This window comes from Momordica charantia (assembly GCF_013281855.1).
Source record: "Momordica charantia cultivar OHB3-1 chromosome 2 unlocalized genomic scaffold, Mcharantia_2.0 BLBB01000002.1, whole genome shotgun sequence".
Lineage (NCBI taxonomy): Eukaryota > Viridiplantae > Streptophyta > Magnoliopsida > Cucurbitales > Cucurbitaceae > Momordica > Momordica charantia.
The window spans coordinates 2594659-2616938 of record NW_028275160.1 but is presented as its reverse complement, the minus strand read 5'-3'; the positions used below and the strand labels follow the sequence as shown (position 1 = coordinate 2616938).

Below are 22280 nucleotides of genomic sequence, written 5' to 3'. Positions count from 1 at the left end.
GCATAACTCATGATTATTGTCAATTGAGGTCGAAAGTTCGATCCTCATATTTTCAAATTGTTGTACTAAAAAACAAAATATTTTATTATTATTTATACGAATATTTAAAAACATATTTCACCCTATATGGACGACGCTGGTTAGAATTTAGGTCAACATATACGACGTTAAGGTTAAAGATAAAAAAATAAACTTCATTTTGGAAATGATAAGAAACCCACGTCTTTAATTAAAAACTTGCTTTTATGATAGTATTTGATGTCTGAAGTTTGTTTTCAAAAAAAAAAAATGATGTCTGAAATTTTAATTTGTATATAATTAGAAGTTACAGGTTTATATAAAGTTAAATCAAGCAAAACCAATATGAAATTATATACTGACCATGTTTACCAATACGATGAAAAATAGCCCTATTCTAAAAAAAAAGTTAATTCTCTCATGGTTTATTTTTTAGTAGATTACAGTGTAGTAAAAAAAAAAACACATTTTTTTCTCTCCTCATATGACAATATTTTTTTTAACTGAAATCAAATAAGGCTATCTGTGTGTACTAAAAAAAAAAGGCTATCTGTGTAAAATTTTTAAAATATTACTATATAAAAATACATATTTTTATTTTCCTATGTATGTAATTACTTTATTTTTTTAAGAAATACTTATTTCAACTTGTTATTTTATTTAGTATGTTAAGTACTATATTTAAATTTTAAATATTAGCGATAAGATGCAGTAGCGAAAATGATAATCGACTTTAAGATATATATATATATTTTTGAAATATATCGAGCATGACCTTCTATTATCTAATCTAGTTCGAGCGAAATTTTTACGGAAAATAATGGCGCAGCTCAGTTGTAAATGTAATGTGCACTTTTGCGCCACCAGAAACCAAACTTGGACTCCGGTTCGATAGAGATATATAAATATTTATTTAAAAAAAAAATCATCGTAAAATTGATTTACTTTTTAATTATTTTTTTCGTCCCCTTCTTTCTCTGAATTTTGAAAATAATATTTCATTCGTGGCTCTGTCTCTCTATTCCTCTCGATCTTTACGGTCTTGCTCCTCCCGATCTCCATCTTCCTTAAAATTAGGGTTTCCAGATTTACAGCTCCTCTCTCTCAGCTGCTGCTCTTCTCTTTCTGGATTCTCCACCTCCTTCCTATATTCTTTTAATCTCGTCTCTCCAACTAAGGCCTTCCGTGCGAATAGGGTTCACAGATCTACCCCTCCTTCAATTTCCTCAACATGTTTTGGAGGCTAACTTCCCTTTCTACCTCCTCTCCTGTAAGTGATTCTACGACGTCTAATTACGCCCACTGTACCTGCACAATTCACTCTGTGCCCTTTTCTAATGGGGGGAAGAGGGGAGGGGGTTTTTCCTATTCATTTCAGAATCGCCGATGAATTTCTATTTTTTGTTTTGTTAATTAATGCATCTTATTTTGTGCGACGCCCAATTACTTTATTTCTAATGTAATTCGTTGGCCGTTATCTTATGTCTGAGCTCCCTAATTACATCTTGGGTTTAGCAATCCAGTTGTGCTTTTTTAGGAAATCGTTTGCAGTCTGGACTGATTGAGTTGGACTACCAGCAGGTTTTAGTGGTTTTCGTCGCCGGTCGTTATTCTCTAATTCTTACTACATGCACATATTATGTGTTGCAAAATGAGAACTGGTGGATGTAGGCGTTTCTTTTCTATTTTGTCCATCTCAACAGTTCCAGGATTTGAAACGAGTTAGCTTTAGTTGCGAGCTGTCTTTTTCTCTTTAAAGTTTTCTTGATTAAGTCAGCTTTAAGTTTAACTGATGGAGAGTTGACCTGTTATGTTCATTTGCATTCGGTCTTCAAAGAAATTCAAGAGTCAGGCTGTATGCTTGTATAGATACTTCTTGAATTGAATAGCACGTTTGCTATCTTTTTTGAATTATTATGGAAATTTGCCCATAATTCTAGTTGGTCTTCCTTATATTCGCAGCTAGTTTTATACTGTCGTATCTCGTGTTATGCTTTGCCATTTTGTAAGGTTTTGGGGAACATGGTTCTTTTCTTGAAAACGAAATACCATTATCATCTCTCTCTCTGTTTTTTGCTTGATAATATGTCAGAGATGAAAACAAGAATATTGATCAAATGTAACCAGTTATTTGGTTCAGAAGAATGAATGAATCAGATGTAACCTGCTTGGTTTCTCAGTATTTTATGTAACGTTAGTACCTTGGCGTACTGAATAGGTTCTTTTCCTCAGGAAAGTGTTGCAATAGAGGCGTATAAATTGAAGTACATCTCAGTGCATTAGAAAAAGGACTGAAGTACTAATGTTACATCACCTGATTATCTTCTAATATTATTCATTTGTTTCCCTGTCAGGTGGAATCAATTTTAGACAAGGAGAATTTCTCATTGGAAGAGCTTCTAGATGAAGAAGAAATAATCCAAGAATGCAAAGCTCTGAACAGTCGTTTAGTTAACTTGTAGGATTATTTCTTCTATTCTATCATAAGCTTGTTATTTTGTTACCAATCTGATTATTCTTGTTACCATATTATGCCTATTTTGACATTTGTTAGACGTTCTTGTCCTATAGGTTTGGACGTTAGTATTGTGTTATTAATATGAGCAGGAATGGGGTCTTTATAATTAACCCATATCTTTTACTGTTTTGCATTCAGTCTACGAGACAGAGCCCAGGTGGAACAACTGTTGCGCTACATTGTTGAAGAGCCTCCAGAGGATGCTGAAAGCAAACGGGCATTCAAGTAATAGTATTTTTGCATTTATATAAAATACACACGCACATTTCTATTTTTCTTTCTACACTAAGCTATTGAACTGTTTTATTGATAACTGATTTGTGAAATGTGAATTAGGTTCCCGTTTATTGCTTGTGAGATTTTTACGTGTGAAATTGATGTTATATTGAAGACTCTTGTAGAGGAGGAAGAGGTATAGGCTCATAGTTTTTCATTGATCATCTACTTGATAAGACAGCTGATGTGGTTAACATAAAAATTAACATGATAAGCTTACTCTTGCCTACAGCTAATGGACATGCTCTTCTCCTTCTTGGAAGCAGACCGACCTCATAGTGCTTTGTTAGCTGGTTATTTCAGCAAGGTACCTTGAAATTTTATTGTATAAATGAGTTCATCTTATACTTCCTAACTTTCACTTTAATCGTTGATTTAGTTAACGATTTGGGAATTTTTAGCTGAATTGGGAATCCTCGTATACTCCTGAAGGGAGTTTTTTACCTTGTAACTTTTCTCTTTTAATGAAAAGTTTCCTTCTCAAAAACAATTAGGTAATCATATGCCTGATGATACGGAAAACAGTTCCACTTATGCACTATGTTCAGGTATGTCAATCTATGCAAGAACTAAACTTCCGCCTCTTGTTCAGTTTGTGACTTCGTTTTACTATCTGGCATCTGGCTGTAATAAATGTATGAATCTAGTTCGACTACATCAATTACCCAAGCTATGTATATATATATAATTTTTTTTCTTTTTTAAATTTGATATATATTTTTTCCTGGTTGATTGATGATTAACCAAGAATCATGCTCTCACAGACAAACTCTTTTCTGCAAATGTTTTGTTCCATAAAATTCCTTTCTTGTATATGTCCAATTTTCTCGTGGACATGTCATTGAATTTTTTGAAGGCTATCTGATAAGGCTGCTCATTCTTGACTCTTGAGGTGCATCAATTGAGCCTTTCATCTGTCTGTTCCCAGACATCCATGGATTGATTTACTTCTCATGTAATCTCTTTGTTTGTTGTTTATTGTCTTATATTGAATGCTCCCCAAAAAGTGTTGTTATTTTTTTCACACTCTGGGTCGTATGGTATATACTGAGATTGAAGGATGTAGGGTGCTATATTCTTACCAATATATGGCTACATTTAAGTCATATTCTCTCTCTCTCTCTTCTTTTTCACCCTATTGAACTTCTTTGTCAGTAAGTTTAGCAATTAAACTGCCATCTAATGGGTTCTGTCCCCCTTTTCAGGCTCATCGAAATGTATTGCGTCAACTAGTTGATTTGATTGGAATTACATCCATCATGGAGGTAATGTAGGCTTGCAAAAGCTTCTTCATCAATAATCAATAAAATCTTAAATAGTTGAAATCTGATGACAAGAAATGGAGTTATTTTATTTTATTTTTGCAGGTTTTGGTTCGACTTGTAGGTGCTGACGATCACGTCTATCCAAACTTTATGGATGTGATGCAATGGTTGTCTGAGAGTGATATGCTGGAAATGATTGTCGATAAGCTGAATCCATCTGTGAGTTAATTGCACTTATGTTTAGATGTTGCTTTGTTACATGATTATATTTATGTGATGCAATGTTTTCTGGATACATCCTTCTGTACATTGTTGTAGACAAGTTGAGTTCATATATATAATTGATAAACTGTACTAACATTGATCTTTTGCCCAATTAAATGTTATTTAAACTGGTTGTGCTGCTGTAAACTGGTGGAAGGCGCCAACATCATGTCTAGTTGGTTACATTTTAAGCTGTCCCTTTGTTTGCCTCATGCTATGCACTTCTTTAATGGATGTTTTTATATGGGCAGCTTCAACATATTTTGCTCCATTCTTTCACATCTCCTTTTCAATACTTTACTATTTATAAAAAGGTTGAAGTAGGAATTGTAATGAAGTTATAAGTTTGGATGTATTGTTAATTTAAATGATAATTTGTGATAAACTTTAATTGTGTTTAGTGTTAGTACCAAATGCTGGTGGAATACTGAATCTCCTATAATCTGGGTGGGTTTTTTCTTGGTTAATTTTTTTTATAAATAATTTGGTTATGAACAATTTGCAGCAGATGGCGGAGTCTTTGGGAGAATGAAGCAGCCAGAAATTTTTTGGGAAAACCTTTTTAAGGCATTACTATGGGAATTATGGTTGCAAAGGAATTACAGAATCCTTGTAAATAAGGGATGGAAATCGGAAGATGTAGTTTAGAAGGCTAAACTCAGTGCATATTTTTGGTGTTCCTTCTGGTTTACATGCTTGAAATTAGGAAAATCTCATAAAAAAATTTAATAGGAAAGAAAAAAATGTATAGAAGTACTAGTTGAAAATTGACATAATATATCTGTTTGAAATGGATTATTTTTTGTAATTTCTATGGTGAAACATATTTCATTATGAGTTGGATGTCAAATACTGCATGGACTCATGAGTCATATCAATGATCAATCTAATATGATCTTTTCTCCTTGGATCAGAGTCTGCCTGAGGTTCATGCAAATGCAGCTGAAACACTATGTGCTATAGCTCGTAATGCCCCCTCTGCTCTTGCTGCCAAACTTTGTAGTCCAAGGTTGATCAAGAAAACGCCCCTTTATTCTTCAGTTTTTATGTTAATATGTAAAAAATTGTAGTTGTTTTGACTGAATCACATGATTTACATCTTATGCAGTTTTGTTGCAAGGATATTTGATCATGCTTTGGAAGATTCACATTCGAAGTCTGGCCTTGTGCACTCACTTTCTGTATGCATTTCTTTGTTGGATCCAAAAAGATCATCAGCATATTCTCCTTTGTTTCACTCTTTTCGAAATCAACATATGTATGAATGTCCAGTTCCTGTTGATCCAGAGACTGTTGGTGCAATGCTCCCTAAACTTGGTTAGTGTATGATGCATGTTTCACTTATTTGTATGATGTCTTAGCTCATACTTTTGTTATCTATATCTTCTTTCTAACTATTAATTTCTTTGGAAATTTGATGATTATTGACCTGATGCTGATAGGTGTGAGCCTGAGGCTCTTTGTGATTTCTTTTACATATCTAGCCCATTAATTTTGCATGCATGTATAACAGGAATGCAGCATTATTAGTAGCACTATGAATATTGCAGCATGGTCTACATAATTGAAAATATTTGATTTATTCACTATGAAGTAAATTTATTCTGTTAGTTCCTTAAAACACTTCTATCACAGGTGATTTGTTAAAACTCTTAAATGTGTCATCTGATGAGAAAGTATTACCTACAACATATGGAGAATTACGGCCTCCGCTTGGAAAGCATCGTCTGAAGGTAGGTGCTGAATTTTTGTTGTTAAAAATTAAAATCTATATATTCAAATTATGTGGATTATATGACTGTTGGCTAGAAATTTGTCTTTTGGTAATATTTTTAATTTTTCTTGTTTTCAGAGGGTTTTGTTATAGAACTTATTTCTGTTGTGTTTTTTTCCCCTTCTGAATGAATTCTGTGACCTGTTGTAGACTGTGGAGTTCATTTCAGTGCTGCTGAAAACAGGCAATGTAACTGCAGAGAAAGAATTAATTAGCTCAGGCACCATTAAACGAGTCATTGATCTTTTCTTTGAGTAAGCAATTCTTTATGTCATAATATTGAAGATGTTGAAAGACGTTTGAATTATATTTTTACAGGATCTTCCTATACAGAAAACTTCTGTAGGATCTTTCATATTCGATAGCTGCTTAATTTTTAAAATATTATTTATGTTTATCTGTGTTATTTAATGCAGGTACCCTTGTAATAACTTTTTGCATCATCACGTTGAGAACATTATATTGTCTTGTTTGGAGAGTAAGAAAGATGACATTGTCGATCATCTTCTTCGAGAGTGCAATTTGATAGGAAAAATTCTTCAAACAGAAAAAAATCCAATTATTTTGGCTGATTCTAATCAGGTATAGAATTTGCAACGGTTTTTTATCTTATATTTATCACTGTATCGTGTACAATTTGTGTTAGTGGGATAACCTTTATTCACATTGATATTAACATAAGAAGAATAGTGCTCATCTATTAAATTACCGGAGTTTCTTTATTACCTTAGTGTTAGATTGGTTGAGATGAAACAGTAACATTCTTGGTTGAGGTACTTTATTATATGAAAAACAAAAGATTTTTTCTTAACATATATGAAAGCTTGAAGTTACTGTAAACCTTTGTTCTTGTAGCCAACGTCTCCTGCTGTTGGAAAACGGGCACCACGGGTATGCAACTTAGGACATACTACACGAATCGCTAATAAGATTTTTCAGATGGGAAACAGTCAAAGCTGCATTTGGGCATATCTCCAGGTACATGGATGAGATTACTGTTACAGCCTTATTCAATATGATGTGTATTTTATATCCGATGATATTGTTTACAATTGGCATATAACTAATATTTTCAGGATAATTACAAATTACAAAAATCCATTTTCTGTTACTCTAGAATTTATAAATATATTTGAGTATTGCCTTCCTTAACCATTTCCTGGATATTGGGATAAAAATTATTGGTTGAGTATTGAAGAGAGATGCTCTACTACTTTCTTGCCTAGGAATGATGCCTTATTGATGTCTGCAGTACTTATAAATCCATCGGAATAATTTGATTCCCAAGAAAATTGACATGCCATGTAAAGGGAAATGAAGTACCTTATCTTTCCCAAAAATCATAAGATTTACTAAGTATATACTGATCTGAAAGCTCTAACACGGGGAAAATAAGAAATATAGGTTACCCCATCCCATATATATGTTGCCTCTTCCATTGTTGGAGAACAAAATTATTCCAATATAAGTATCTTAATTTTTGCATTTGATTAACCTCTGGAGTGTTAAGGGATCAGTGCTCACATGCAATGATATGCTTTCCAGGATCAGGCTATGGTAGAGTATAATCTACATTGTCCCAATTGTTATTGACTTGGAGGAAACCTCAATATTGTTGAATGTAAACATATTATGTCTAGGCTAACAGTGGTACTATGAGATTGAGGGTAGCTTTTTGGTGTTAGGCGTGGTCTCAAATCCACAATAAGCCTATTATGAATCAGGTCTTACTCCGTAGCTACCATGCTCCATATGTATGCCATTGCTAATTAGACCTTCTTTTTCCCAATTCTGTTTGTACTTCCTAGTAGTACTGTATGTCATTTAGCTCTCAAAGATGTAAGAAAGATTGACGATCTTTAAAAGTATTTTTGAATATCTAGTCAGTTCAATATTCCAGTTTTTCTTTGCGTTAAGTGCTTTATAAAATCGAAAGATTTCATACTCAAAATGATTATTGGATAGATTATGCAAGACTAGTATCTCTTTTATCCATGCACTTGGACCAGTTACATTCTAAAATAACCATATGGCATCATTGTCTATTGACTTGACTGTATGTTCTTCCCAGGAAAATACTGAATGGAGTGAGTGGCAAGCTACTATTATACATGAGCGCAATTTGGTTGAAAATGTGTATCGATGGGCTTGTGGGTATGTTTTAGCATATGCTTGTACCAAATTTTATATTCATGAAAAAGGAATCTTCAGAATCAGGATTTTTCTTAATCCAAATTGTCCATGGTATTTTTCGAAAAGCTCCAAAACATGCATTGGCAATTTTATTATTGTCAGTTTTATGGAGGGTATCATGTGCACAATGTAGTTTTGATTTAATATTTTCATTTTTCACTATAAGTATATATCAATAGAAGATTGTAATATACTGTACAATTGTATCTCCTTTACACCCTTGACCCTCCCCATTTTCTCCCTTTCTCTTCAATTATTATTAAATTTTACTTTTATATTTCTTGGTGGTCATTTCATGTTGTTTGATTTTGTATCGGGGTAGAAAGAAAGGGTTTAATGTTTTGTATTCATTTCCGTCTATAAAACTGATTTCCCAGAAGCCTAGTAGCTTTTAATGATGTATAGTGCTCTTCCCATATTTAAGGAGTCCTGAGATTATAATCTTTTGGAGTGTTTTTGGATTTCTTAACAACTCTTCTCTGAATTTGCAGTCGCCCAACTGCATTGCAAGACAGGACAAGGGATAGTGATGAAGATGACCTTCATGATAGAGATTATGATGTGGCAGCATTAGCCAATAATTTAAACCAGGCTTTTAGATATAAATCGTATGGGAATATCGATACTGTGGAGGTATACATCCTGTACAAAAATTAATGATGCTCCCATTAATTATATTCTTCTTGTGAAATACTTATTTATGTATTTTGTTTTAGAGGATAATGAATGTTGGAATTATTTATGTATTATTTATTTGTTTTTGGTTTCAGGACCCTAGATCTCTTGGTCAAGATGACGAGGTAATTATATTATTTTAGTTGTGGTGCTTTATGATTATGGCTAGTGTGGGAAGTTGGTTTTTGGTTAGAACAGCTGGCATAATGTTAGTGAGTGTTTTTTTGTGAGGATACGATGTATGAGCTAGGTGGCTGGTGCATAACATCTTTTCATTTCCTTGGTTCAATTTTCCTCAAATCTCTTACTGAGGCATTGTCTTTTGAGAACAGGATGTCTATTTTGATGACGAATCTGCTGAAGTTGTTATATCATCCCTTAGGCTTGGTGATGATCAAGGAAGGTGAGTTTCAAAATTATCTGATGTTGATTGAAATAACGCTAATTATAAAACAGTGGAATGCATAGTTATTTGTCTATTGGTCGTATCTTCAGATTTAGGTTTGGTTTGTAACAAAGTGGTGAATATCCTTCCAAGTAGTGAGAAAGGTTCTTAGGTGCCCCCTTACTGGATTGATCTAGTTCTCCATAAAATGACTTTGTGGAGTATAAAATGTGCCCTGATTGGATGTGACTTCAAACTATTAACCTTGTTTTGGATTGAAATGTGAAAATATTTTACCGAATCATTGTGCCTGGAAAATTTGCTGCATGGCAGCGTGACTGTTTCAATAAAGCCTGGTCTTTAATATGTAAATGATCTGATCTAGTTTTGGACGATTTTGTTCTTATACCAACATTTTTGTTGAATCTCCAGGCTTATTTCCTCCTACGGTTCATTTCCCATTTGTGGGCATATTTACTGATATGCTTGAACACATAGAATGGGATGTTGGGCGTGAAGAGGGAACTTTTCTTCATTATAATTCATCATATATTGATTCATATCTTTGTAATAATGTCTTTGAGAAAGTTAATCTAGGAAGTGTATGTAAACTTCTAATTGTGTCTGCTTTTCATGGGCTAGCCTTTTTCTAATTGATCGAGCTACTATGTTGGAATATATAATCTGCTATGTTCCATTCTTGCAGCAGTCTATTCACTAACTCCAATTGGTTCACGTTCCAAGACGACAGAGTTAGTAGTGAAGCTGCAGGCACAGCACCCCCTGAGAGAATGGATGAGATTAACCTGAATGGAACTTCTAATGGTGGTAATAGCAGTAGTGATGATGAGGTGGTGATTGGTGAGGAGGAGATGAACATCAGCAAGAATTCTGCGGTTGACACATCCAGTTCCAAGTCAGGGTCCCCTAGTAGATCTTCTGGGAGTGAACCTGCTGGTGATGGGATCTCGAACTCTGGGTTGAGTGCATCTAACGATGTGGGATTCTTCAGGTTTGAGACACCAGACACAGAGGATATGTACGGAGATAGGCCTTTGCCAGACTGGGTAGGATGGGGAGAGGTATCAGATTTGCAAGTTGGTGGTTCAAGTATGAACCCGTTTGAGGATCAAGATAAATCTGATATCAACAGTTCCTCTCAAGTTGAATTAGCAGCTCCCAATGTCAATTCTCCCACAAGGGGAGAAGCCTTTCTTCCAAATGGCTCTCCAACTACAACAGGCTCAAGCGATGGGTCAGATAGCAGTGATCAAAGTCAGAAAACTACTACAGCTGTGCCATCATTGTTTGAAGAAGATGTTGAGTTCGTTGGTGTGGAATTAGAAGGTACCGAAAAGGCTATGGAGCAGGCCCTCAAGGAGGGGATTGTTGGGGAAGCGGGGCCACTGAAGAGAAGCGTTGTCCCTAAGGTGCCAGAAAAGGAGAATTCCGATGAGAATGGGGCTGGGATCAAGGAGTTTAATGATGCAAATTATTGGAGAGTGGATCATGAGGTCGCTGTTTTGGAATGATCAATGGGTTAATCAAATTACGTTATTTCAGCCTGAAAAGGTGGTTTCGACGGTCATGGACACCATTGCGGTTGGCATGAGCATCGGTGCATGGGGCGGACGTATGTACAGTATATTTTTGTTTCTATGTGGAGATTGGATGGTAGAATGCGTTGTGGCTGTCACTATTTACATGTTACTGACTTACTGTTATGCTGATTATTCAAGGTTTTTTGTTTCTGATTCATGGGATTTCCCTGATCCATCATACTTCATATTTAATTTATGAGACATCATTCTTGATTCTTATGGCAAGGTTTTAACATAATTTAATAGCTGGACGTATTGGCATGATTCAGATTGACGACTGTTATCTTTTGTAGTACTCTGGGTAAAACTGTACTGATAGCTGTGACTTCAACTTGCTCAGAGAGTTTGACTCATAGTTTTCGGAACTTAGGGTCGGTCTGCATTCTGACATTAGTGCCTGAAATTCATGTTCTAAATTGTTTCTCTATGTAAGTACATCTGTAACCACGAAAATTGTAAACTCCTTTTTAACGAATTGGAGACATTTCTTATGAGACATTTTATGCTCTGTTTCCCGATTGTCAAGTTAATTGGCCGCCATATTAGCAAACTGCAGTGACTTTGATTCTGTGAATCTGCCGTCCTCTGCCAGGTTGGTCATTCGCCTCTTATTTAATTTTCATTGCGACAATGACGCATTGTTCTGATTTACGTGTGAAATATTATATGGAGCCTATTAGGAACCTGTCCTTGTTGAAATAAATTCATACAAGTGAGAATTACGTTATGCCCACTTTCGTCTGTTTGTATCTTGCGCCTGGGTCTTGTGCAAGTTGTCATCACATTCATTCATGTCTTGATTTCTTAATCGTTTTGGTGTTTGATCTGATTCCATTGCATTCGGTATGTGGCAGAATTTGAAATCCAGCATGTGCAATATAATTATGTTGGCAGATATGCAGGTAACAGTTCCCAAATACTTTGGGCAGTCATCTGCTATCGGTAGAAAGCTTCCACAGAGGAGAGTGGTAGAAACACCTTCTATTATTGATATCCAAAAGGCATTACAAGGGGCCACGGGAGAGTAGAGAGCTCCTGAATCTCTCCCAAACAGTTTAGATAGAAAAATAGCAAAAAAATCTCTCTTGCCTCATTATTTAGGGTGTATATGCCTGCCTACTAAGCCTGTTACACGCACCGATGCCCCACTCACATTACGGTCTTACCCTTACTAAACTTCACTCGCTCGTCCCCTCTTTCTACACTGGGGTCTATCAGAAGGACAATTGTATTTTTTTTAAAATATTTATATGGGGAAAAGTTTCATGTTGTGGGGCTTATTGCCTAATTCAGTTTTAGGTCCATGAAACCATCTAAAGTAAATGATAATAGACATTTGATGTAGAAATTCAAATCTTAGAAGATCTTAATTGGAAGACAATTGAGGCATCAATTCCAACTGTAACCGCCAAGCTGTGATTCTTACAGTAGCTGGGAATGTTCATCCATCCCGTCGGAAGCGACAGAAATGATGGGCAATTCAGCTGTGTCTCCACCACAACATAAACCCCCATGAAAGCAAATCCCATGTAGAGATTTTAGGCAAAACATTATCATAGTAATTTTGATTGCCGACCCACAAAAAGGCACACTCAAGCCACCGTCTGTTGACGACGGCAACTAATTTTGTTCATTTTGGATTCCCATTTCCATTTGGCAGTGTCTTAAAACGTCAACAACTGCATCATTGTCTGTTTCAAGATGTATTTTTCCAGTCTCCAATCGGCCGGTAGTCGTTCATATGCACAAAGTTGTGTCTTTTCTCGACCCATGCAAGTGGGTTTGACTTAAGGCCTGCTGCTGGTTGAGCTGAGAATCATTTCAACTGCCTCTATGATTAGACACAAGAAAGCAGCTAAAAGTTTTCATTTTACCATTTACAACTTATACGTCTCTGAAATCTGAAATTTTGATTTCCCAAAGAGAGAGACACATACACATACACATCACTTTATTAGATTGAATAGTTTGAACTACCTACCTAGATGGCCTAAAATTAAATTCCCCATCTAGAGCTCTAGAGGTGCAAGCGTCACCAAGTGGACAGTGTCCTCTCTTTTCAGAAAAAAAGAGAAGAAATTTTTGGTGAGAGGAATGAGATTGGTTTTCCCTTTTCTTTTCTCTCTGAAATTGATTGGACTTGGTAGGCAAGTTGGCAGTGTGGTGTGTCCTATTTGTAGGGTTATGGCATAATGGTGGTTCCATTCCATGTCAATATTTATATTATATTATAATGTGTTTGTGATTGGAAGAGGTTGGGCCACAGAGGTACGGTTGCTTCCTGTAATGCCTACTTTTATTCATCTCCTTTTGTAAGCTTTTAGTGAACATTTATTCGGTATGTGGTACAGTACAACACAGCAGAAAGCGATCCACTACTCTCTATTAACTCTATTCTCATCTATTTCCCTATCTCTATATAGCTTTGCTTAGGCCTCTATTGCCACCAAAAAGCCTCTGTTTGTCTTAACTCCATACACTTACCAGACCCTCTCTCTCATGGACATGTAATTCTACAGTACTACTCTACACACAAAACACAACAAAAAAAAGTTCAAATCATAATTTTAGTCTTATGGTTAGGCCTTTTGTTACTTCTGGTGGGGGGTTTTGGATAGATTTTAATAAAACAATGGAAATGTTGATGAAATTTTTAAAAGCAAAGTAACTGAATTGATCTGAAATTAAAACGAACTCTGCCTGTATCTTGTATAGCTTCTCTCTTTGACATTAACAACAAGGTGAATAAATTCTTTGAATGGTGCAAAAAATTACAAGCATTACCATTAGGATTTGAAATCAATGCTAGTAAGATTACTTAGCTAGAATTGAACTTTAAACTTAAATGATTAGTATGATTAATACACTTCCAAAACTAAACAAAAAATCGGTTCTCCATCCAGCTACAAGAACTTCTACAACCAGCCATATATCTTTAAAAGAGAGAGGAAAAGAAAAAAAAAAACCTCAACTAGCCTATAGACACAAATGCTAGATTTCAGTTAGATCTTAGAGAAATATCTTTATCAATCTTGAATAAAATAGAGATTTTTCTCCTAGCCTACATTTAAGTAAAGTGAGGAATGAGTTTTTCCTAAAATAAAACTACAGGATGACTCAATTTCAATAAGATCATGAGAAATATCTCTCTATATTCTTGAATAGAAGTGAGAGATTTTTTCTTAGTCTACATTCAATTAAAGAGGACAAGAAATTAAAATTATGGTCCCATTCCACATATCACTAACTCATTTTTTTCCTTCAGAAAGAAAAAAAAAATCCTCTAGCTACCTCAGCATCCTATCTAATTAATAGCAAGAGCATCAAATTAAGAAATGGAAAAAAAAAATCATCATCATCATTAAAAATGTTCCAATCTTCACAACTTTTTCTCTTTAGCCATTGATGCTTTGAAAACATCTTCAACAACCTCTCAAATTCCACATTCACTTTCACTCTTTGAGATGAATTTTCACGACATGATTCAAAAAGATTTAATGAAATTATAATGATAAGGTGAGTTAACATTATTATGTTGCTAATTTTAATTTTGTAAAAGGAGAAAAAAAAGGCATGAAGAAAAAAGAGTGAGTGGACAATAAATGTTCCCCAACATCATAATGATAGTGGTGGACTTAGCTTGTAGGCCTCTCAACTCAACCTATTCACAACATCCTTTCTCATTGGACTAAACAACCAAGCCAACAAAATAAACCAAAAATATTATAATGTTACTAAATTCCCTTTTTATTTTCACCTTTTCCATGAAATTTCTAGGGAAAATAAATTTAAAAAAAATCATTTTCTTCGATTTAGAGTTTCCAAGTACTTGTAATTCTAACTCACCTCTCATTCAGAATTTGTGTAAAAAAGTAACCCAATAGAAATCAACAGTTCAATTAATTAAGTGCTTATCAACAATTATTATTATTATTATTATGTTTTCTTTTAATGGTTACTTAATTCTGAAAATAACCCCCTTTCTCTTTCTTTGTCTCTCTCGAACAACGACAAAGGTTTCAATTTTCTGCAAGACCAAACAAAGGAATAAGAAAGAAGGAAATTATCGTAAGGGTAAGAGACGTTGGGAGAAAACGAACAACTTATCGCGAGAAGTAAAGATATCGCCGGCTCCACATGGTTATAAGTTATAAAACTCGGGGCAGGGTAGAAAAAGAAGAAAATCGGATAGCCAGCGCAGCAGAGCATTCGGTCCGTACACGTAAGCGTTGGGGAATTCGTACACGTCACGCGCCGAGTGTCGTTTTGAAAATTTGGTTCGTTAGAACTTAGAAGTGATGGGGACGCATGCAAGAACCCACCGCACGGGTGGGTTTAGACGCCACGTCACCAAATCTCTGTCGCTTCCTGCCAAATTACCACTTTGCCCATCAAACGACAAAACACACATTTACCATTTACCCCCCGGCTCCTTCCCACGCCCGTTTCGGATTGCCTACCCGTGACCTTAAACCAGTTTTTTTTTTTTTTTTTTTTTTTTTTTTTTTTTTTTTTGAAATAACAACATTAAATATTATTCTTTTTACTCTCGAATTTTGATAATTTTATCCATACATTTTAAAATATTTATTTTAATCATCGTATTTTTTAAATCTACTTTAATTTATACATTTAAAAAGTTAATAATCTTAGTACAGCATTATACTCAACACTTTTATTAAAATATATTCTTAACTTTATATTAAAAAATTTACTTTTGTGTATGAAAGTTTTACAAACATAGATCAAAATATTCAGTTTAAAAAAAACAAGACATTTATTTTATTTTATTTTTTCCGGGTTATTGTTTTATTTTAAACAATTGGAAATTGAATTTCATTAATTTATTTGGTTAGGCAATCAAACGAGGAGAAAATTGGAGATTGTGAGTGACGTGGACCAATGGTAGAGGTCCAAATAAAAATATACTGCGTTAATTAATGTGCCTAAAGAAAAGGGGTTGTTGCGTGCCTGCATGTGTATATAATATTTATTTCATAGTATATATAATATATAGTCTCCGATGTATCAATAATAATACAAGTAGCATTTAAAATATTATTTTAGGTGTCTTTGTTTCAACTTTACATTAACACACACGATAAGCCTTTTTTTATTTTTCTTTTTAATTCAAATATGTTTTCTTTTTTTTGGATAAAGGTTGTGTCACGTGTGGTTCTTGGATCACGTGTAAAACACACAAGTTGCTTGATGTTAAAGCGAAAACTTATATATGGAATAGAAGGGATTAGTACAGTAGGATTAGCATGTTGAAATTAATTAATGAAATAATTAAGGAATGCATTCATATTGGGAAATAATAGATGGAAAATGACAGCCATGTAACACTCATTAACACATGCAACACAGCCCTCATTTTAGTCACAACAATTAAGAATACCCTATTTCTCTCCCATCATTTATTTTTTAATATATATTTTGTGTGACTCATAACTCCATCATTCAATTTTTCTCCCCCAAAAAAGGCTCTTCTGTCTATTCTTAAATTAGTATTTTTTTTTTGCTTTTAATAAAAAGAACTGGTATTTGTATTCGAGTTATATTTAAAATGATAGATAAATTTACTTAACGAAATAAAAAAAGGGTAAATAATTTGTTTGGTCCCAAGTTCAAAATCATTGACCAATTGTCTACTTTTACTTCACCACACCACACGTGAACATGTTAGCATTGGGATCTTCATGAGGTTTGGTTTGGTTGCCTCAGCAATTATGGATTTGAACGGAGATTATTATATTAATATAATTACAGCTGAATTAAATTAATTAATTGTGTTAATGAAAAAGAGGGGTCAAATCTCGAACTCCCAAACTGTGCCATCAATGGCTAGAAATTAGAAACAAGCACAAGCACCAAAACGGCGACACAAAATGGTGGACGGCACGTGAGTGTTACCCCAATCCCACGTGCGGTCAGTTTATGACCCACTGATTATAATTTATTTATTTAGGTAATGTGTTTTTTTGGGATTTGCAAAAAGACCCACTTTGACTTGAAAATTACAAAACCAACCCACAAGAGAGGAGGGGCCTAGCCTAGGCAACTCTACAAAAATGTGACTCAGGTGCGGTAGGCTAGACCACGTTCTGGTTTGGTATAACATTGTGCAATTAATTCCTTTGCCCAATCCATGTGCAAAGGTTCCATTTTTTTAAGGCTACACATTTATTATCGATCAAAACTACAACTTTCGTTAGGTTAACCCTCTTAAAAGGGCGTCGAAAATTTAGAAACTGAGAAGTTATATCGTTCGAACCAATATGAATGTTGTCAAAGTTGCATAAATCCCACTTGAACTGGGGTTATCTCGGCGTTTTGAGAACGCTCGCTTAGATATTATTAGGATAAAGGAAAACAGGACTAACATTGGGCATCAAGATCCAGTTAGATATTATAGACAGTTTGGCGTTTGATGTGATGATATTGATACATAGGTAAGACAACAACACGATTAACATAATGATTGAAAACTGAAAAGTCTTTTTCCCAAGAAACAAGCAGAATTCTGCAGATACAATTGGGGTGTCATCATAATAAAGAAAGGTGCAGGGCTACGCAAATATGCTCAAGGGGCCAGTCTTGTTTGAGGCATCTAATCCATTTTCAGCATTGCGCATTCCATCCATCAATGTCCTACAAAAGGGTTTTCAACTTTCATCCATCATTTTATTCTGCACACTAATGACGGCAAGAAATGGGAAGTTAAATACTACTTACCTCCCGATCTTGTCGGGCCTCGAGTCTGTTAGAATTGTCAGTCTTCTAGCTGTTTTGATAAAATCACTGAAGTCACGAGGAAGAAGAAGACAATTGCGTTTCATATAAGTTGATCGGTGTAGGAACAATGCAACTAAGGATGAAATCATATGTGAAGAAGATTTAAAGAATGAGCTACCAGGATTGTTTTGTTAGTACCTGAATGGTTTATCTCCAGCTTGTTTGAGAGCACCTGTCGCATCTTGGTACAGCACATGGCTGAGAATGTCTGGTTTTTCCATCCCGAACATGTTCGCGAGCCTCCTGTATAGTTCTTCATATGAGCCAATGACTGAAAGATTGAGTGTTCGGCCCACGTCTTCCGACTCCATGAATACCTTGCAGTGACCAATGTCTAGGCCAAGTTCAGTGGCTTGGTAACCATGGTACCATGGAAATCCTGCTCCTGGTGACTTATTTGGAGAAATTTGCTGCTTGAAAGTGGATCCTGAGCCATCAGATAAAAACTTCACTCTCTCCAGATTCACATTCAAGGAGCTTTTCTCCGTCTGAGGTGAGCGAATGTCACCAGAAGAGCTGCAAGTGATCTGCTGTTCAGTGAGTATAGGTTGACCAAAGAGTAAAAACTGATGTTTCTTCACCGAATCAGATCGTTCCAACTTTGGACCGGTATTTTCCCCGGTTAGCAACACCGGTGAGTTCTGACTGCTGCTGTCTCTGTGGTCTTTAACTGATCTATTGGAACTTCTAGAGTGAAAATCAAGCTGCTGAAAACTGGATGGGACCAGCCCTAATTGCAGTTTGTTGTTGAGATGGAAATCTGATAAAGATATTCCAAATTGAGTATGCCTGGCTCCCTGTATGCCTGCAGAAGTGTTATCAGATAAACAACACATGGGGCTGCTTGGCCTTAGGGTATTGCTTGAAAACGACGAAAATGGGAATTGGCCGTCGAGGGGAAAGTCTGGGTGTTGTGGTAGTCGAAACTTCTTTCTCGGTGGAGAGAATGGTGATAGTTGAATGACGGGCATGTTCGATACCAGTTCAACCAACCAAGGGCTAACACGCTTCACATTCTGCAGCAAATCTGGCTCATCCCATGTTACCTGCAGTAGTAGGTTTTACCATATAATTCAAGAATAGGATAACGCTAGTAATCATACTTTAGCAATGAACCTTAAAAATAAAAAACCAATATTTTCGATAGCAGTTAAGAAATGACAATTTGAGGGTTCTACAAGTCGCACTACTTGAAGAATGCAAGTAATACAAATCATAAGACCAAGAAATCATCTCTAGCATTCAAGCAAAACTAGTTCCTCAGCAACCACTAAAGTAAAATGCAAATGATACGTGGTTAAATCACAACATGAGTAGAATGATGGAAGAAGTATTCTTTCATCCAAAATCAAACCTGAAGCAATCTCATCTATATCGTGAAATCCTATCTAACCCACATTTTGATAACTCTTCTGTGACATATTTAGCAAGAAACCAAATGAAGATGAGGCAGACCAAATAAACCCCAGAAAGAGTATATTATTTCTGAGTACCTAGAAATATTTCAAGTTCACAAGGAATAAATGAAACCAGACAAAATCAAATCTTCAGTATTAAAAGCAGCTTCCTCAGGTGAATAAATGCTCTGTAATGGCAGAGTCCAGAACGGAAGAAATTGCAGAGAACAGTGAATGAAACAGAGAGGAGAAGGAGGACAGTACCTGGAGAAGGCGCCATGGAGAATTAGGCCAGCGGATAGGATCAGCAACTTGAACAGAAGAAATTGTGCCCATGAACCAACTAATTCGAGAAGAATCCTCAGTTTCAAATGGCATCTTGAATCTCATACCAGAGCACCACTGGATTCTCATCGCGGCTCGCACCGATGAGGCCTTCACACAGAACTCAGGCGTGCTCGCACGTGGGTAATAAACCACCTCAAACGCCTGCCCACCCGCCGCCAGCGCCGCTGCTTCAATTACTGATTCCGGCCTCACTCTCTCTTTTCCCCTCAAATTCCCACCACCACTGGAACTCAAGCAACCTTTTCTACTCAACTTGCTCTCCTCCTCTCTCAGAAACATTGTCAATCCACCGTAAGGCGGGATGCAATTCCCACCGCCGGGATTCCACCCATATGGGCTCTCGGCGGCAGACCCAATTGCTCGCTTGGCTCGCCGGATTCCGACGCAGAGGTCACCGTTTTTGGATCTCAGAAAAACAATCGAATCGCCGGCGACCAGCTTCTTTTGATTCACAAAAGTACTCCATCCAGTCGTTAACAAATGCCGCCGAGGCGTCCCCCTGTAAATATGCCGGAATTTCCAAACTTCGCCGTGAACATCCTTGGCAATCACCGTCTGAACCGGCGGATCCGCCGTGTAATCCAGCCGCGGGAATATCGTCTCCGCACAGTACCTTGGAACCGAGAAGCCACCGCCGTTGTTGGCATCGGATTGGGTCAACGTCTTGGCAAAGGAAGCGGGTTTCTCCATATTATTGTCAGACCCATTACTCCCGAAAGCTCCGTCTTCGTCGAAATTGTTGAGGTCGTTGTTTGCCAGTGGGAGTAATCTTATAATAGCGAAAACTTCGTCGGTTTCATGGTCGGCCAAGAATTTGACGGCGACGACTCGACAAGGAATTAGGGCAGGGATTCGGAGTGAGGAGGTGAAATCGACGGTGGCCTGAGCGTGCTCGGCGTGGCCTTGAGGGAAGTAGAAAACCTTGGAGTTAACAGCCGGCATCTGTACCATGCCTCCGGCGCAGGCATGCCATAGTTGAGGATCTAAATTTTTCTCGGCCTCTTTCATTCGAAGGATTGCGTTTTCCCCAAATGTAATGCCTGAGGAAAGGGGAAAAAAACGAAACTGATGAGAAACAGTGTTTTTCAAAGTAAAATGGCTTCTACATCTTAAGGGTTTAATTTCTGATTAAATTTAAATGATCACATAAGATTGCTCTCACCTTTCTCGGTAGAAATGCGCCAGGAAAACCCAGTTTTTTCCCCTTATTTTGTGGCCAATACAGCTTCCTTGATTGAAAAGAACAAACGGATTTGCGCTCCCGAGAGTAGCAGAACAACAATCAGCTCGCCACTGATGAAAAACTCAACTCTACAGATGAAGAACGCTACACCCGGAATGCAATAATCAAACCCAAAACCCTTAGATTCAACATCTTCGGTTGCTTAAAGTTTATGGATGGAAAGTCAAAAGACAAACCCTGAAAACGAAATTTGAAAAAAACCCAACTGATTTCTGCAACTGACACGACGAGGCGAGAGCGAAACAGAGCCAAATTCAGCCAAAACCCAGTAGAAGCAGAGAAATAAGAAATGGGTCACCCTTGTTGTTGTTTTTGAATCTGTGAAGAGGATGAACACCTCCCTCAGCTGGGCTGGGCGATCTGTGGAATCGTGGGGGTTTGTTGTATGCGTGTTTAGATCCCAAATATGGAGCCGGAGCAAGGTTCTTGGTTCTTGGTTCTTGGTTCCAGCAAACAAACAAATTAAAACAACCAAACAAAGAAACAATCTGGAAATGGACAAAGGAAAACGAGAAACCAAGGGGACGGAGAAGGGGAAGCTGTGGTTCGTATCGTCTCGCGAGTGGCGACGATTAAAAGGGAACAGTGAATGAGGAAGTAGGAGACAAATGCTGTTTCATTTCTCTCACAGTCTCTGTATTTTTATTTATTGCTAAACCCCGCTCTGTTCGGACTCTGCCCTTTTTCTGATTTTATTCCTCGTTTTGTTCTCTCTCAAAAACTCCTTTCCTTTTCCTTTCCCATTTATCCAATCTCAATTTCAACTTTCACCTAGTTTTATTTTGTTCACCCACAGAGAGGTAAATGAGAAGTTAAAAATGTATCAGCTGGTAAGAAAGAAAATGGTTAAAATTTAATAATGGCAAACATGTATTTTGAGTGCCTAAACCTCTCTTTAGGTTTACTCACATAAAACTTCTGCATATATTTTCTTCATTTCTCATTGCTCAAATACAGTTACATTGAAAACAACCACTACTAACAAAATCCCAAAACCAAGGAAAACACGGACCTCTATTCTAGGAACTCATTTAACCAATAATTGACTACCTCCTACAAAATCTGAAATCTAAAACTAAATAAAATAATATCACAATACACGTGTTTTATATTCTTTTTGGTTCAAGAAACTTTTTAATTAGATGTCTTAACCAATTGACAAATTCGTATGATTTTGACATTTTAAATTTTTTCATTTTCACTCCAAATGCACTTGTAGAATGTTTTTTATCTTCTCTAGAACAAAAAGTTTTTATCACAAAATTTTTGGAAGCATAGGGAAAAAAATTGTAAAAAGGAGGGGAAAAAAATAAAAATAAAAAATCACCGCAGTCAGCGAGGTCATAAATTAGCGTCATTGCGGTAGGGTCTATTAGGGCCGTTTATTTCATTCCTTTCAAGTTTAGCACTCCATTAATTATTTGTAAAAATAAAGTCAAAAACGAAAATTTATCAGTTAGTTTCTTTTTCTTTTTTTAAGTAAAATTACAGACGAGTTATTGTTTGTTGCCCCTATAAATGGGTT

The 22280-nt window shown here is 36.2% G+C and overlaps 2 protein-coding genes across 4 annotated transcripts; one reads left to right on the top strand and one right to left on the bottom strand.

The window, feature by feature from the left end:
• The first annotated feature begins 1003 nt into the window (after positions 1–1003).
• On the top strand, positions 1004–11188 carry LOC111010984 (uncharacterized). Of its 2 annotated transcripts, none has more exons than XM_022284578.2 (19): positions 1004–1288; positions 2373–2476; positions 2675–2761; positions 2873–2948; positions 3045–3119; positions 3307–3360; positions 4018–4077; positions 4180–4296; positions 5256–5350; positions 5450–5658; positions 5977–6074; positions 6266–6369; positions 6532–6697; positions 6971–7093; positions 8187–8269; positions 8800–8941; positions 9079–9108; positions 9316–9386; positions 10078–11188. In XM_022284578.2, exons 1-19 carry the CDS (start codon positions 1250–1252, stop codon positions 10898–10900), a joined length of 2556 nt encoding a protein of 851 aa, XP_022140270.1. In that variant the 5' UTR covers positions 1004–1249; the 3' UTR covers positions 10901–11188. The 2 variants fall into 2 exon arrangements, with proteins under 2 accessions (XP_022140270.1, XP_022140269.1); XM_022284577.2 differs by having other exon boundaries at positions 10075–11188.
• A 6168-nt stretch (positions 11189–17356) lies between these two features.
• On the bottom strand, positions 17357–21412 carry ARF10 (auxin response factor 10). 2 transcript variants are annotated; one of them, XM_022284851.2, is made up of 5 exons: positions 20675–21407; positions 19429–20552; positions 17906–18813; positions 17708–17773; positions 17357–17623 (listed from the first exon to the last, which is right to left on the bottom strand). In XM_022284851.2, exons 2-5 carry the CDS (start codon positions 20518–20520, stop codon positions 17542–17544), a joined length of 2148 nt encoding a protein of 715 aa, XP_022140543.1. In that variant the 5' UTR covers positions 20521–20552; positions 20675–21407; the 3' UTR covers positions 17357–17541. The 2 variants fall into 2 exon arrangements, with proteins under 2 accessions (XP_022140543.1, XP_022140544.1); XM_022284852.2 differs by having other exon boundaries at positions 17535–17623; positions 17708–17756; positions 20675–21412.
• Positions 21413–22280: the final 868 nt, after the last annotated feature.

What these genes read in the sequence shown, in the direction of transcription:
- LOC111010984 (XM_022284577.2), top strand. Translation starts at nt 1,250, where the DNA reads ATGTTTTGGAGGCTAACTTCCCTTTCTACCTCCTCTCCT. An exon ending in TCGATAAGCTGAATCCATCT is followed by an intron (nt 4,297 to 5,255) that starts GTGAGTTAATTG and finishes TCCTTGGATCAG; the next exon opens with AGTCTGCCTGAGGTTCATGC. An exon ending in TTTTGGCTGATTCTAATCAG is followed by an intron (nt 6,698 to 6,970) that starts GTATAGAATTTG and finishes TTGTTCTTGTAG; the next exon opens with CCAACGTCTCCTGCTGTTGG.
- ARF10 (XM_022284851.2), bottom strand. Translation starts at nt 20,520, where the DNA reads ATGAAAGAGGCCGAGAAAAATTTAGATCCTCAACTATGGCATGCCTGC. An exon ending in CTCCATGGCGCCTTCTCCAG is followed by an intron (nt 18,814 to 19,428) that starts GTACTGTCCTCC and finishes CTACTACTGCAG; the next exon opens with GTAACATGGGATGAGCCAGA. An exon ending in GCTGGAGATAAACCATTCAG is followed by an intron (nt 17,774 to 17,905) that starts GTACTAACAAAA and finishes TCGTGACTTCAG; the next exon opens with TGATTTTATCAAAACAGCTA.